This window comes from Amblyomma americanum, chromosome 4 (genome assembly GCF_052857255.1).
Source record: "Amblyomma americanum isolate KBUSLIRL-KWMA chromosome 4, ASM5285725v1, whole genome shotgun sequence".
NCBI lineage: Eukaryota > Metazoa > Arthropoda > Arachnida > Ixodida > Ixodidae > Amblyomma > Amblyomma americanum.
This window is the reverse complement of record NC_135500.1, coordinates 108682052-108694432: the sequence shown is the minus strand read 5'-3', so window position 1 is coordinate 108694432 and position 12381 is coordinate 108682052. Positions and strand designations below refer to the sequence as shown.

At 52.2% G+C, this 12381-nt stretch overlaps 1 protein-coding gene across 5 annotated transcripts in view; it reads right to left on the bottom strand.

Moving 5' to 3' along the window:
• Positions 1-1686: 1686 nt before the first annotated feature.
• The window catches only part of exp (expansion), a 301332-nt gene continuing 290637 nt past the window's right edge, over positions 1687-12381 (bottom strand). For 2 of the 5 annotated variants that reach the window (XM_077661396.1, XM_077661395.1), the window contains exons 7-10: positions 9807-9979; positions 8539-8614; positions 5743-5949; positions 1687-5034 (exon numbers count right to left, since the gene is read on the bottom strand). In XM_077661396.1, coding sequence (XP_077517522.1) covers positions 4874-5034; positions 5743-5949; positions 8539-8614; positions 9807-9979 — 617 coding nt within the window. In that variant the 3' untranslated portion in view covers positions 1687-4873. The remainder of the gene's footprint in view (positions 5035-5742; positions 5950-8538; positions 8615-9806; positions 9980-12381) is intronic. The other 3 variants (XM_077661399.1, XM_077661398.1, XM_077661397.1) reach the window with 2 other exon arrangements.

Sequence of the window (12381 nt, the reverse complement as noted above, 5' to 3'; positions counted from 1 at the left end):
GAAACGTCCTCCCAGGTCACCGCCGCGCTCCTTTGTGTGAACCCGTTATGCTCTCAGCCCCTGGGTCGGCTGTGTAATGCCTTTGTATATACTGTATATAAATGTTTCATTAACTCATCGTCGCCTTGACCGCTCAATCGCTCAGCTCTGCTCCAGCAGTGGCAGCAGGCCGAGATGGGCGGGACCCAACAGCACGTATCCAATGACAGCCTGAGGGATCCCTATACCTCCTGATATCATAGAGATTACCTTGCGTCCCTCCCGAAAAAATAATCCTGGCTACGTGCTTGGCCATAGAAGCTTACCCTTCAGTGTTGTTGTTGTTATCCATCAGTGAGATGGGTGCCACTACAAGGACCCTGCCGATACGTCTTTTTTGTCTCTGACTCTGATAATTCGGCCATCATATACACAGTATCGTATTGATCACCGCACCCTCTCTGGAAGAAACTGAAATATGATCTGCAAGTCCTTATCGCCACGCTCTTTCTGCTTGATGCGGACCCCTCTATAGCGTTGATGTGCACATCTCAATCTGTTGGACTGTCGTTCTCCTCAACCCGTCCACATTGCGCCTTGTTTTTTCAGCCCTGTGGAGCATTTCGAAGCTACGGGATCCAGCGTAAGTTCCTCAGCCCTCTGAAAAGCCGACTTCCACTTCATGAAAGTTTTGTTGGCACAAACTTTACAAAGAAGCAGAAAGAAGACACAGGACACGCGCCGTTCTCACAACTGGTTTATAGGAATAACGAGACACTTGAATAAATTTAACTATCCGTTTCCTTTCCATTAACAATTTGTGAGAACTTCGCGTGCACTGTGTCTTATTTCTGCGTCTTTCTGACATTTGCGCAAAAAAAAAACATCATGAACAGCCTGAAACTCGCCCAGCTTTCTATTCTGTCAGTTGCTATGCGGAAGTGACATCCGTAAACAATAAAATCTGCAGAACTAGGCTTGCCTGAATCAGCCCTCGTTGATTCATGCGCTAGAATTCGTGTTGTTGATGTATAGTTATGATACGAACATTTAAATAACATTTCGAACAGAGCATTAACAAAAAATATGTTTTGTTTAAATGTTAAACTAATGTTCACCAGGCAACACAACGTTATTTGTTAATTTTTAACATTAACAGTACGTTCCAGTGTAATACGTAACGTTACCGCACCTTGCACAATTTTATAACATTATTCCGATATTCGGTGCTACTAGGGTGTTAACAGTATTTTAGTTGCGATACAAGACGGCTCTCCAACCAACTGGCCATTCGGCGCATTCATTGTCTTGATTCTTGACAAGCTCTCCCCGAGTTTTTCTGCTATCGCCGCCGCCGATAGGACTTCTCTTGTTTCTGTTGGGCTCAGGTTCACCAAACGAAGTTAGCTGACTTTTTTTTGTTGCTAATGTTCAGCTGACCGTCTGCATGTCCGCTGTGACGACTCCGTGTCAGTGATGTTCTACTGAAACTCTCTGCAAAGTTTACAAATGTGTATATAACGTCGATGTCAAGGTCTCTCTGCCGGTATCCTCGCACTTCCAACAGCAGCTTTCAAAGACTACGGTGAGCACACCGCGGCTCTCATTTTATCGCCAAAAATAGACAAGCTTTCGGCTTGTTCTCCATGATGGTCTGCAAAGGGCGAGGACCCTCGGAGTTTTGAGTAAGAGAATCGAACGCAGGGCTCTTAACGTCTGAAAGTCTCGTTTTTTATTAGCAATGAACTTTTCGCGGAAGGAAAAAAAATGAAACAAGCTATACGAGTTCATTAAATAACGAAGAAATTAGTCAAAACAACTTGTAATTACAACAACAGGCTTGGCAGTATTTCTTCTTGTTTTTCTTCTTCCTCCATCATCGGCGACGAACCTTCTTCTACCGGCGAGGGTGGCGAGCGCCATCTTACATGGGCGCAAGCGTCACCCTTCTCACGCTCTCATCATACAACAGGACGAAGCAAAACGGTTTTGATTCGAGGTCATTAACTTAACGTTACCAGGCATCCTCATCATCATCGTCAACAACAGGACACGTAAGTGTAAGGAGCACAATTAGAGGTCGTCAGTGGGTTGGCAACATGGAACGCAACTTCGAATGAAGGAAAGAAAGCAGGAAACAAACAATGAAAACTGGACGACACAACACGGAAGAACACAAAAGAAGATCGGGTGCACATCTTCGCACAGCTTCCGTTCTTCCGAGTTGCTGAGGGCGGCTGTTAAGGAGTTGAAGAAATGGCGGGAAATGTTTCAAATAAAAGTTTTCGCGCTTGAAGCAGAAACCGAATGAAGAGATCGGATCGGTGACGTGTGGTCCGGTAAGGTTTTGCAGTAACGTGACGGCAATGCGTAATACAATGGCCGCTCGAAGTTTATGACTGCAGCAAGATGCGGGTACTAAAGGAGGCAGGCGTCAACGTTGCTGGCATATTTTGATCACTCGTCTTGACAGAGTAGCCGCAACGTGAAAACTCGTGCTAGTTATTCTAGCTGCTTAGCTGCCACCCTTGATGAAGTGACCGCATGAGCTCCATTGTTTGCAATGAACTTAATCTGCTGCTTTCTCGAAGGTGCCTCTCTCACGAACTACTTCTGCTCTCCACCTAAATGCTTCAGAAAAACTCAGTAATAAAAAAAAATGAACGACAAAAGTTCGGTAAGTGGATACTGCAACAACACTACACGAGAAAAGGATAACACGAAGCACTGAGCAGAACTATCTACACAGTGGAGGGCTAAGCGAGGGGCTCCCGTGTAACAATAACAAATATTACGCACAATACAACAAACCAGGGTAAGGAAGACATGCACAGGAGAAGGAAACATTATGGACACCTCTTTGTGACCTCAACAAACAGTCTGAACTGCGAATTCGTTTTCAGTCTCCCGATGTTGACGTGTCTAGAAACGAATAGAAGGTGTGTTTGTTCCAGGGAGGCTTATAGTCGGTACTTGTCCCATATTAACGTGTTTCGAAGGAGAGGCGCAGTGATTTCGTCCGGTGCACCGACATCCTTGACAAGAATGACTGGAAAGGCTCCATGATGTTCCTTCTCCGCTGCTTTCGATAACCACAAAAAACCACAATGCAGTAAAGGCGACGCGCAGAACGCACTCGCGTTAAAGTGCAAGGTAGGCCGTCTCGCAGAGGCAAGCGGAATAACAACGTGAAAATGGGGGAAAAAAACAAGGAAATAAACAAAGGGAACGATCGCCAGCCGCAGTCGTCCGCAAAAGAGCCTCTGCGTACGGCACGAACAAAAAAAAACAGAAGAAGCAAGACCACAACAAACATCGCAAGCAGAGATGCTCACTGCTATGCGCACGTCGCGGGAGTCAGTGGCGACGACGAATGCGTTTGCTTGGTTCCTAAGTGTACAGTCAGGTTGTTCGCGACAGTCTCGAAACAGGTCCAACGCGCGCACGTTTCCACAAAAAAATAAAAATATATAAAGCACCACTCTAACACTCGACCATCGAAGCACTCGGGTCGCAAAGCCGCCCTTGTGTGTCCCTCCATCTTCACCTACGTCACCGAGGCTGCGACTTCGCACGTCGTGCCACTCGCTTTTCGTCGCTCATTCGATCTGCCACACACACACATACGCACACGGGCACTAAACACACGCATACTAAAAGAAAAAAAAGAAAGTAATAAACAGGACGTTGTTCCTTACTGAGCCGCGGACCCGATGCTCGGCTCATCTGGACCGCGTACGGTCCAACACGTCGTGACTCCGACGAACTGCCGCATGGCAAGACTGAGAACGTATTTTCATGCTGAAAACGGCAGCCAAAATGCAGCAGCAGCCTCTTCGAGAGGTGTGCGCACTGTTTCTATGGGAACAGGAAGTGATGATCAAGCCGCGACGCTGCCCCGCAAGTGAGTCTTTCTCAGAAGGTGCACCCTTGATCCTCGCCTCTTATTGTCTCGGGAGGTGGGACGATGTGCGTGGACTTCCGTTGTGTAAGCAAGCTTCTGAGTCTGTGACGATAACCGCAGCTAGGTGATCATCCGTTGCCTCTCCTGTCCAATGGAAGGCGAGCAAAAGAGCGAATCTTCTGAACGCTGCAGAGCTTTCTCCTGTGCAAGTTCCGACATTAGAGCTGCCGTAGAAGACAATCCCTTTGCAAGTCGAATAACCTTCCCCCACAGCCAATTCACTTATGGCTTTCGTTGTTTTCAGTGTCTGTCATTCCCGCGTGACTGTGTTGCCTTTTGGATAGTCGATAAGCACGAGAACAGTGTGTACTCCGGATTTCCCCACGATTCTCTGAGAAGTGAAAGCAGCGGCACGGGACGTCTTACTGATCTTCACCTTGTTCCTAACACACTGTCGGTGGTGTTTTTTAGACGGGAATGAAGCTGAAGGCACCTGGAAGCTGATTGGAGTCTATTGCGAATCAGGCCCAGCGTGTCGCCTCCCAGTTGGACTCGTCATGGTGCATGAAGAAAGCACTTCCTGGTCTCCAGCCGTTCCTTTCCTTGCGGTAGAAACAAGATCGGAACTATGGTAGGCTGTTTCACTCTGCTCGTCTAGAAAGGCTTGGCATTGCCCGAAGCTGCGGCAAGGGTCACATTCGGCTGGCGGTTCCTTCGGTCGATTCTTTTTCCGGCTGATCACTACTGCTTCCTAGTGGCGAAGACGGCTCTGACTCGGCCGTACAGGGCGCTCCTCTTGTGCGGTTTCCAGGCGGGCGGTGGCTGCGGTGCCACGGCGCCGGTAGGCAGGGACCTCGAGCTTCGAGGCTGCGGCAGCGGCGGAGGCAGTCGCGAGGCGAGGGGCTGCTGCTGCTTCTGTTGCTGCGACAGTGGCAGCGGTGCGGGAGGCTGGCGGCCTCGACGACGGGCTACCCCGTCGCGGGCCGCCTGTCATTCCCACTCCCCCACGTACACCTCCCGGGGCAGCTGGCCGTAGCCCGAGGAGGGTCCGCTCGGTCCGCCCCGGATGCGACCGTAGATCTTGGAGTAGTCGTCGTCGCCGCTGGAGCCGCCGCTGCCCCCTCCGCTGAAGCCTCCTGCTCCAGGTGCATCTGCGACAAGACATGAAAAAAGACAGAATTAACATCGGTTGTGGATAAGTCAAGCTTAATTGACATATCCACATAACATGTGGATATATCGTACACTGTATATTGTTGACATATCGTACACCAACAGAGAGAAATGAAAAAGACTGTAAAGCGTATCTCGAGTCTTCCAGCAAGCATGCAGACGCCAAGGAGTCTTGCGCTGCCTGCAGCGCGACCTTTCTGAAGAGTCTTTCTGAGGAGGCGCGAAAGGGTTTCAGGATTGAATGCAAACCTGGACAGGCGTTTAGTGTTCAACGTTAAACACGTCATCCTGGCGATCGGCTGCCCTATACGATCTTATGGCGTCCTCGCACTGCCTTTACTGTGTTCGTGCAGCGTTCGCACAAGCAGACCACGCCAGCTACTTTTCATGCCGATCGCCTTCATGAGTGACCACGCTAGCATGTCTCACTTAAGGGACACATCCTGAGTATGGATATACGGATAGCTTTGGAAGAACAACGCACTCGTAAACTTGTGTGTCTTCTCGGCGCTTCTGTTCTGGGCAACAGCCATGTGCTTCAGATATTACACACTTCGTCCTCCAAGTGACAAAGCCAAGTGTTTTTAAGCAAGTCATTAAACTCTGTTTCATCTCTCGCTGCACAGCGATCAACCGAGAAGAAAACAACGAAGGCAGGCGTTCGCGCAGCAAGCAAGGCCACTCACGGTGCGTGACGGTGGAGCAGCTCCCGTAGGCCGAGTCGTAGATGGATCGTTCGGGTCCCTTGTTGAAGAGGCTCAGGTAGTTTTGGCTGTGGCTTCGCGGCATGGGAGCTCCTCCCATGGGACCTGCTGCCGCGTGGTGGCCGTCCTCCTGGCCGCGCTTGGCGAAGTTGGGCACGCGCGCCCGAAAGCCACAGTAGTACGGGTCATCTGCGGTCACACGGGAGCAAGACAAAGAACGCGTCAGCTGGAGCTCTATACTACGTAATGAATCACAGAGGTAGACATAGAATTAAGACACCTCTTTCGGTCCCATATATGCGAAAACACTACTGAACGAGTGTCCCAAACTGTAATCAACGAAAGCCCGCAAACTCTGTCTAACCACGAATGACTTGGCTTTGCAAAAAAAGGAAGCACATCCTTTCTTCGGGCAGTTAACACTCACTAAAGGAATCGCCTTGCATATAACTTAGCTGTGCCCTCCATGCAATGGAAATTGTATTTAACTTTCCACAAGCTTTTTTTGCAGTGAACGGAAGTTTTATTCAGAAAGCGAGAGTTGGCTGAAGTCATTGTTATAGCTTGTCACAACAGCACATGTCAGTGCGAGGTTGATGAGCTCGGCGAAAAAGGACCTTCTGAATGTTATCCTCGGGGGATTTTGTAGGATACCTGGAACTCCTATGTCCCTCAAGAGATGGTGTACAATACCAACTTAGCGTTCCTGCCAGGCTCGAGAGGTTTGGTGAGCTAGCGCGCGGTGCAAAACGTGCCGCGCTGTACGGCCAAGAAGCAAGCAAGGTGGCCTGCATATTCGTGAGAGCAGCTGTGCTCCTTGAACTGCGCCTATCCCCGGGCCCTCAAGGGCGAAAAGTGCAGCTGCACTTCTGTTATGCCTCTCACTTGACCATGCAGCAGGGCCAAACACGAGAGCTGTATCGAACCCAACAACAGAGTAACTACATACGATATACGTTAATTCGAATATACATATGCAGGAAGCCAACAGCCACCGAACCAAGCTTATGCACCTTGGTTTCGGTGGCGTCCTTCATGCGTATGTCAGACGAGCCCCTCATTTCCCTTCCCTTGTCTGTTAATTCGAATAGTGAGACGTGTTCCCCTTATGGAGCTTCCCCAAGTGAAACTGCAAGGGGATGAAGATGGCGGCACAGTGTTTCCAAAAGCACATGTCACGTTTTACCGACAGGCGCTCAGCGCGCCTTGTCTGCGCGGCGGTCGACGAGCGCTAGAAGCAGGCCGTTTTTTCGGCGCATGCCCGTTGCGAAAAGCCACGTTCTTCAAGGCGCGCCTTTGTTGAGATTCGCCCGCGTGTTATACAATCGCCATGGTGGAAGCCACCGCACTTTTTCCATTCAGCTCTGGCCCAACGTAGCAGGCTTCTAGAAAAGGAACCGCGAAAGCGCAAAAACAGACAAAACTCGCACGAGCGAGCGCATCGGATGCGTGCGTGTGCCGGAGCTGGCATTATACAACGGTGCGAGGGCAGGCCACGCACGTCCCATTTCGAGTAGGAAGGAAACCCCCGGCGGCACTCTCAAGGGCCTCCCACGAACTCGTGTGTGTGTGTTGTACGAAGCGCGCGCGGATTCTCCAAAGCTGTCTGCGAGGCACCGCCGCGCGACCTACGCGCTGTCCTCGTTCTTCTCGGCACGACGCGTGGTCTCCCCGCGGTCGCCGCGACGAAGCGCCGGCGGAAGCGGCTCCAACGCGGCGACCGCCACGACGCTCCAAAACGGGCCGTCATCTTGTCGCCGCAGTGCCGCACACGCGTGCAGGGTCGAAACCGAAAGTGCGGGGGCTTCGTTCCGTGCCGCTCTCGGCTGTGGCGCCGTTCCTGCGCTCAACTGTGCACAACTGCAATGGGAGTGACACCCTGTTCTTCCAGGGGCGGCTGCCTGCTTCCACTGACTGCGCAGGCGAGCCCCTTTCTTGGGGCAGGTCTCGGAGGATCAGTGTCTTTTCTTTTCCTAAAGAGCGTGGGCAGCGGTGGCCTTGGGTGACGGGCCGTGCTCATCTCTGTCTTTTGCTTTCCGCCGATTTTTTGGAATGCCGACGGTTCAAGGAGAAGCCGGTGCAGGCTTGCGCGTCCGCTGCGTTGGTATGAGGCTAAGGGGTGTCGTCTCTTTAACGCGAAACACGCCCGGCCGTCTGGGCTCTCAGGGTGCGCGGCACGACAATCGTATACCACGAGGCTGGGGAAGCAACGCGGTCAACCGACGTAGGATGTTTGCATCGCCTTTATGTTCTTACTTGAGAGGGTGGCGCAGCTCGAAGTGTTAAACATACTTCAGAAACCGGCATCAGCTCTAAAGAGACTTGTGATGTAATAGAGGAGCGACATTTTATGGGTCTGTGTAGACTCATTGTCTGATTAACACATCGTCGAATCTATTATTCCTCGGGAGCGACCATCGTTTTGTCTACCTTAAGCAGTACTTCTGTCTTCGTACTTGGTAAGTTGGTTCAGAAAATGTGTTTTCCAAGGCCACGACAGTACCTTCAACATATGTTAGGGAACCTGCCTGGGCCCATGTCCGTGGCCTCTAGTCGCTGGTTACGGCATAATTCCACCAGTGCATAGGCGTGAGTGGTGGTACACGCTGCCCCTTTTTAACTCAATTTACAGCTGTCCCGAAGAAGCTTTTCGCTTCCTTCCTGCAATGTCCCAATCGTTTGCAGGGTCGATCATTACAGCAGATAGGGTTCCGTGCAGCGAATAATAGGTTACAGTGCCCTTTGCACATTCGCAGCCAAAGAAAGAACAGGACTCACCGTAGTAGCCGGGGTTCTTTTTCCGGTTGTTGGAGGATGGTGGTCGGTTGATGGGCTCCACGTCTTCGTAGTCGGGCTGCGAACGCAGTGGAGAAGGCTTTGAGTAACGTGTACTGCTGGCTAGTCCGGCGAATTGGGGAACGCCACGTCCGAGAGACTATATATTTGGCAAATCTGTTCGATAGATTGCGCTGACAGCTCACGCGTCCCGAAACGTGCTGTTTTATTAGTAAAGTGATTTGAATGGATGGTTCCTTGGCCCGATCAGAACAGTGTCTTAGCTGCCTTGATAACCATGCAAGGACTTCAAATATCCATGCCACGTGTGTTCTCGATGCGGCGTCTCACTTGCAAGCGCACATGCTGTTCGAGCCACTGCTAACAGTTCTTTCTCCTCACATGTGTTAGGTTTACAGTTCATCGAGCGCAGTCAAGATAATGAAATACAGCGGGTTTCTTCCGTATATGTTCCAACGCTTAGGCCTCGCATGTTTAGCGCTACAAAGAGGAAAGCTTTATCCGCAGTTTGTACACTCATTCTGTGGACGTCGAAATGGTCATCGCCAGTGGCGTCAGCTTTAGGCCGTCCTGCATTTTTGCTGAAGCCTAAGTAGTTCACCCAACTGAGACTTTTCGGGGTGCATGGTATCAATGCTGTGTTCCTCCTTGCGCGATTAAGGGCCGCCAACTCAAGTTTAATCCTGTTCGAGGCTATGTACAAAGCTGTGACCATGCGGCCTCATGTTTCAGGACTTGGCAGAATACCATCTCCTAGAATGTACAAGCGCGTGGGATCTATAACAGAATATATTACAGGGGTCGTAAAAGTCTTTGTTCCTCAACTCTTGTTCTCTTCTGAATGGCTAAGGTCTGAGATATAGTTAGTTTGCAATCGTTCGGGTCAGCTCGACCGTACGGGGAGTCAAGAACACACGACACATTGCTAGTGTCCTGTGTTCCGAGCAGCACATTAATTTCAGCAATGCGTCCTTTGTTCCTATCTTTATCGTCAGTGTCCAACAATTCAAACTGGTACGAACAGTTTGAATTTTCCTGATCAGCTTGCGCTGTATCCGCTCTGTGAAAGGGTATCAGCTACTGACATCAGGAGGAACGAGTAAGCTTCATACTGACAAAGAATAGACATCTGGAGAAGTTAGTAAGGTGTCACAATTGACGTATAAATGGCGGTTCAGCACAGAGATGGCATGCATGCATGCAGGCTGTCCGACCGCGAGGAGGAGGGTGAGAATAGGATCGTGTCTGACCCTGGGCACACTGACGCGAGGCAAGTCCCTCGGCGGCAGCTTGGGCGGCTTGGGCTGCTGGGGCTGTTGCTGGCGAGGCACGGCTCCCGGCAGGCTGTATGGGTCCTCCTCCGGCAGCCTCGGCGGCCGGTCGAACACGCTCATCAGGTTCGGGGCACTCTGGCGTTTGGACACTGCGGGGCACGAGGACACAGTCAGTTCGCGCCAGGAGGATCACACTGTTCTTACAGTACTCGTACGTAAGAGCGAGGCCTGGTGGCACGACGATGAACTAGTTAAACGCAGAGAAATCAGTAGGAAGAGTGCTTTGTCACAAATCCAGTAATGGATAAAAGGTGGCGCCACATGCCTGGACTACGTGATTTTTATAGAACTGTTTCGTCGTTATTTGTTTCCTCTTTTCTGCGAGAGTGGAAGAGAGAAAGACAATTATTTTTATTTTAAAAACGATTCTTATCACACTGCGGTAGGAATAGTGATGACCTGCGCAGTAATAAGTGCGCAATAGGTAGGTTGAGGTTGAGGTGTTGAATGCTACAGGTGGGGTTAGCCTTGCTTTGTCTGCCGGCAATTGCTCCATAGGCGAGAACCTGGGCACGTCATTTGAGTTATCTAACAAAAAAGGCGGTGCTAGGCGAGAAAAGAGATAAGCTGCATATGCACGCAAATGCTGCCAGTGAAGAATGTGTTCGATGACCCTGCACTTAGAAAGCGGTGCAGGTTTTGACGTGGGCAGCAGCGCTTGGTTGGAGCCCTTGGAGCTAGCGCCGAGCTAAGCACCGAGCAACAATTCTACCAATGTCGCCAAATCATGTACCTGATTTTGCTCGATCAAACCTCTCACATAGACCCCAGACAAGAACGGGACATTTTGATTACAAGGGGGCTCTCGAACCCTGTGGTTACTAGGGCAGCATTCCACCGAAAGTGAAATCAAGGCCATGGCAGGGTGCAACACAAAATGCCTACTCGAAGTAGTAGGCCTCGTATTTCCCAAGTTGTCATTTCCTCTCTCTGGTGCAGGGACTCGAGGGAGAGTGAGCGAGACACCCATCCGGGATCCCCGCAGGGCACTCGCCAATAACCGATCAGTGCCCCTTCATCAGCTTCTACGTAAGCTCTCCCTTCCACTTCATCGCCGCCCCCAGCCCAAGTTGAGACGGCGCTCCGATGAGAGACGCGGAATTCAAAGGCGCCGGTGCCTCGCGTGTCAGGCTTCCACCGCGTGCGACGGGTGCCATTCGGTGGGCCACCGCGAAATTCACGCAACCCGCGCGTTCTTTCTTTTCGCTCCGCGGGCACCGGAGGTCGGATGCAGCGTTGTACGCGCACGGGAAAAAGTAGATCGTGCCACTGGCTCCCGCTGCCAAGCGTGATTGCGGCGCTCCGATACGCTGTCGTCCGGCGGTCGGTCACGGCGCGCGTGCGGCGGCAGCCCTTGCCCTGTCTTGCGCTTACAGAACGCGGCCACGCCCCTGCCTTGGCCGGAGGGGGGGCAGCGCCCTTTGGCGCGCGAGCGCGCGCGCGCGGAAAGGCTTCGACCGCAACACTGGGACCGCCGTGCTTTTTGTTTTTTGCTTCGTATAGCCGGAGCCTTCAACTGCACTCGTGCGCGAATTTGCGCGTACTAGTAGAAGGGGGAGAGACTGAAAGGGGGGGGGGGGGGGGGGTAACGTGATTGCAGGCACGATCTTGTCCGCGAGACGTGTACTTATAACAAGACGGCGTCGTTGACTGCCTCTCCCTCCTCCGACTCTTGTTCGCCGCGAAAGACTCGAAAGACCCCGGGCTCTCCTGCCTCCCGCGCCTGTTCCCGCTAAACTTTTGATACCCACACCAACAGGAGAGGTGGGGCAGTCGCTACATGCGCGCTGTGGCGACGGCCAGCGAACTTCCCTCGCGTTGATTATGTCCGGTTCGCCTTGGCTCCTGCCCCGACCAGGGAGGAGGAGTGAGAGAGCTGACAACGTCGTGGTGTCAGCCAGGCGACGTTGCGCCGTGTTGCGGGCAGCGCACGGACCCGGCGTCTACACACAGTAGCTGCCGGCTCATCCGCTCTGGGACCAAACCTGTGATTATCGTCTCCCGGTTGCGGCTTCCGCGCATCGTGGTCTTGGAAGCCTTGTTGCGCGCGTGCTATAGAGCGTGCTTGCAACGCCGCTCCGCGTTTCCCCGTAACACGATGACCGGCTCTCCTATGTGCTGTGGTTGGTGGCCGGGGCCGCCCGCTCAACCCTTTTTTGCTTCTAATTTGGAGACGCGGCGGCCTCTGGCCAGTCCCATTGGCCCAATGACCGCGCGGGTAAATAATGGTCGGCCGGAACGGTCTCTGGCCGCAGGCAGTAGGAGAGTTGAGATAATATGCGAGCTCGAGATTGTTTTTGCCGCCGGATTCCCCCGCGCCTGAGTCATGGGAAGCTGCTGCTCTCGCGGTGGCGTTGAGGGGGCGACGAGAAGTTAGCCCAGGTGCGAACCACTGTGGGTGTGCGACGAGCGGGGGGAGGGGGGGGGGGAACTGAGGGGAGGCGGACGAGAAGGGAGGATCGCACGCCCTCGTCTACATGTGCGATGATGA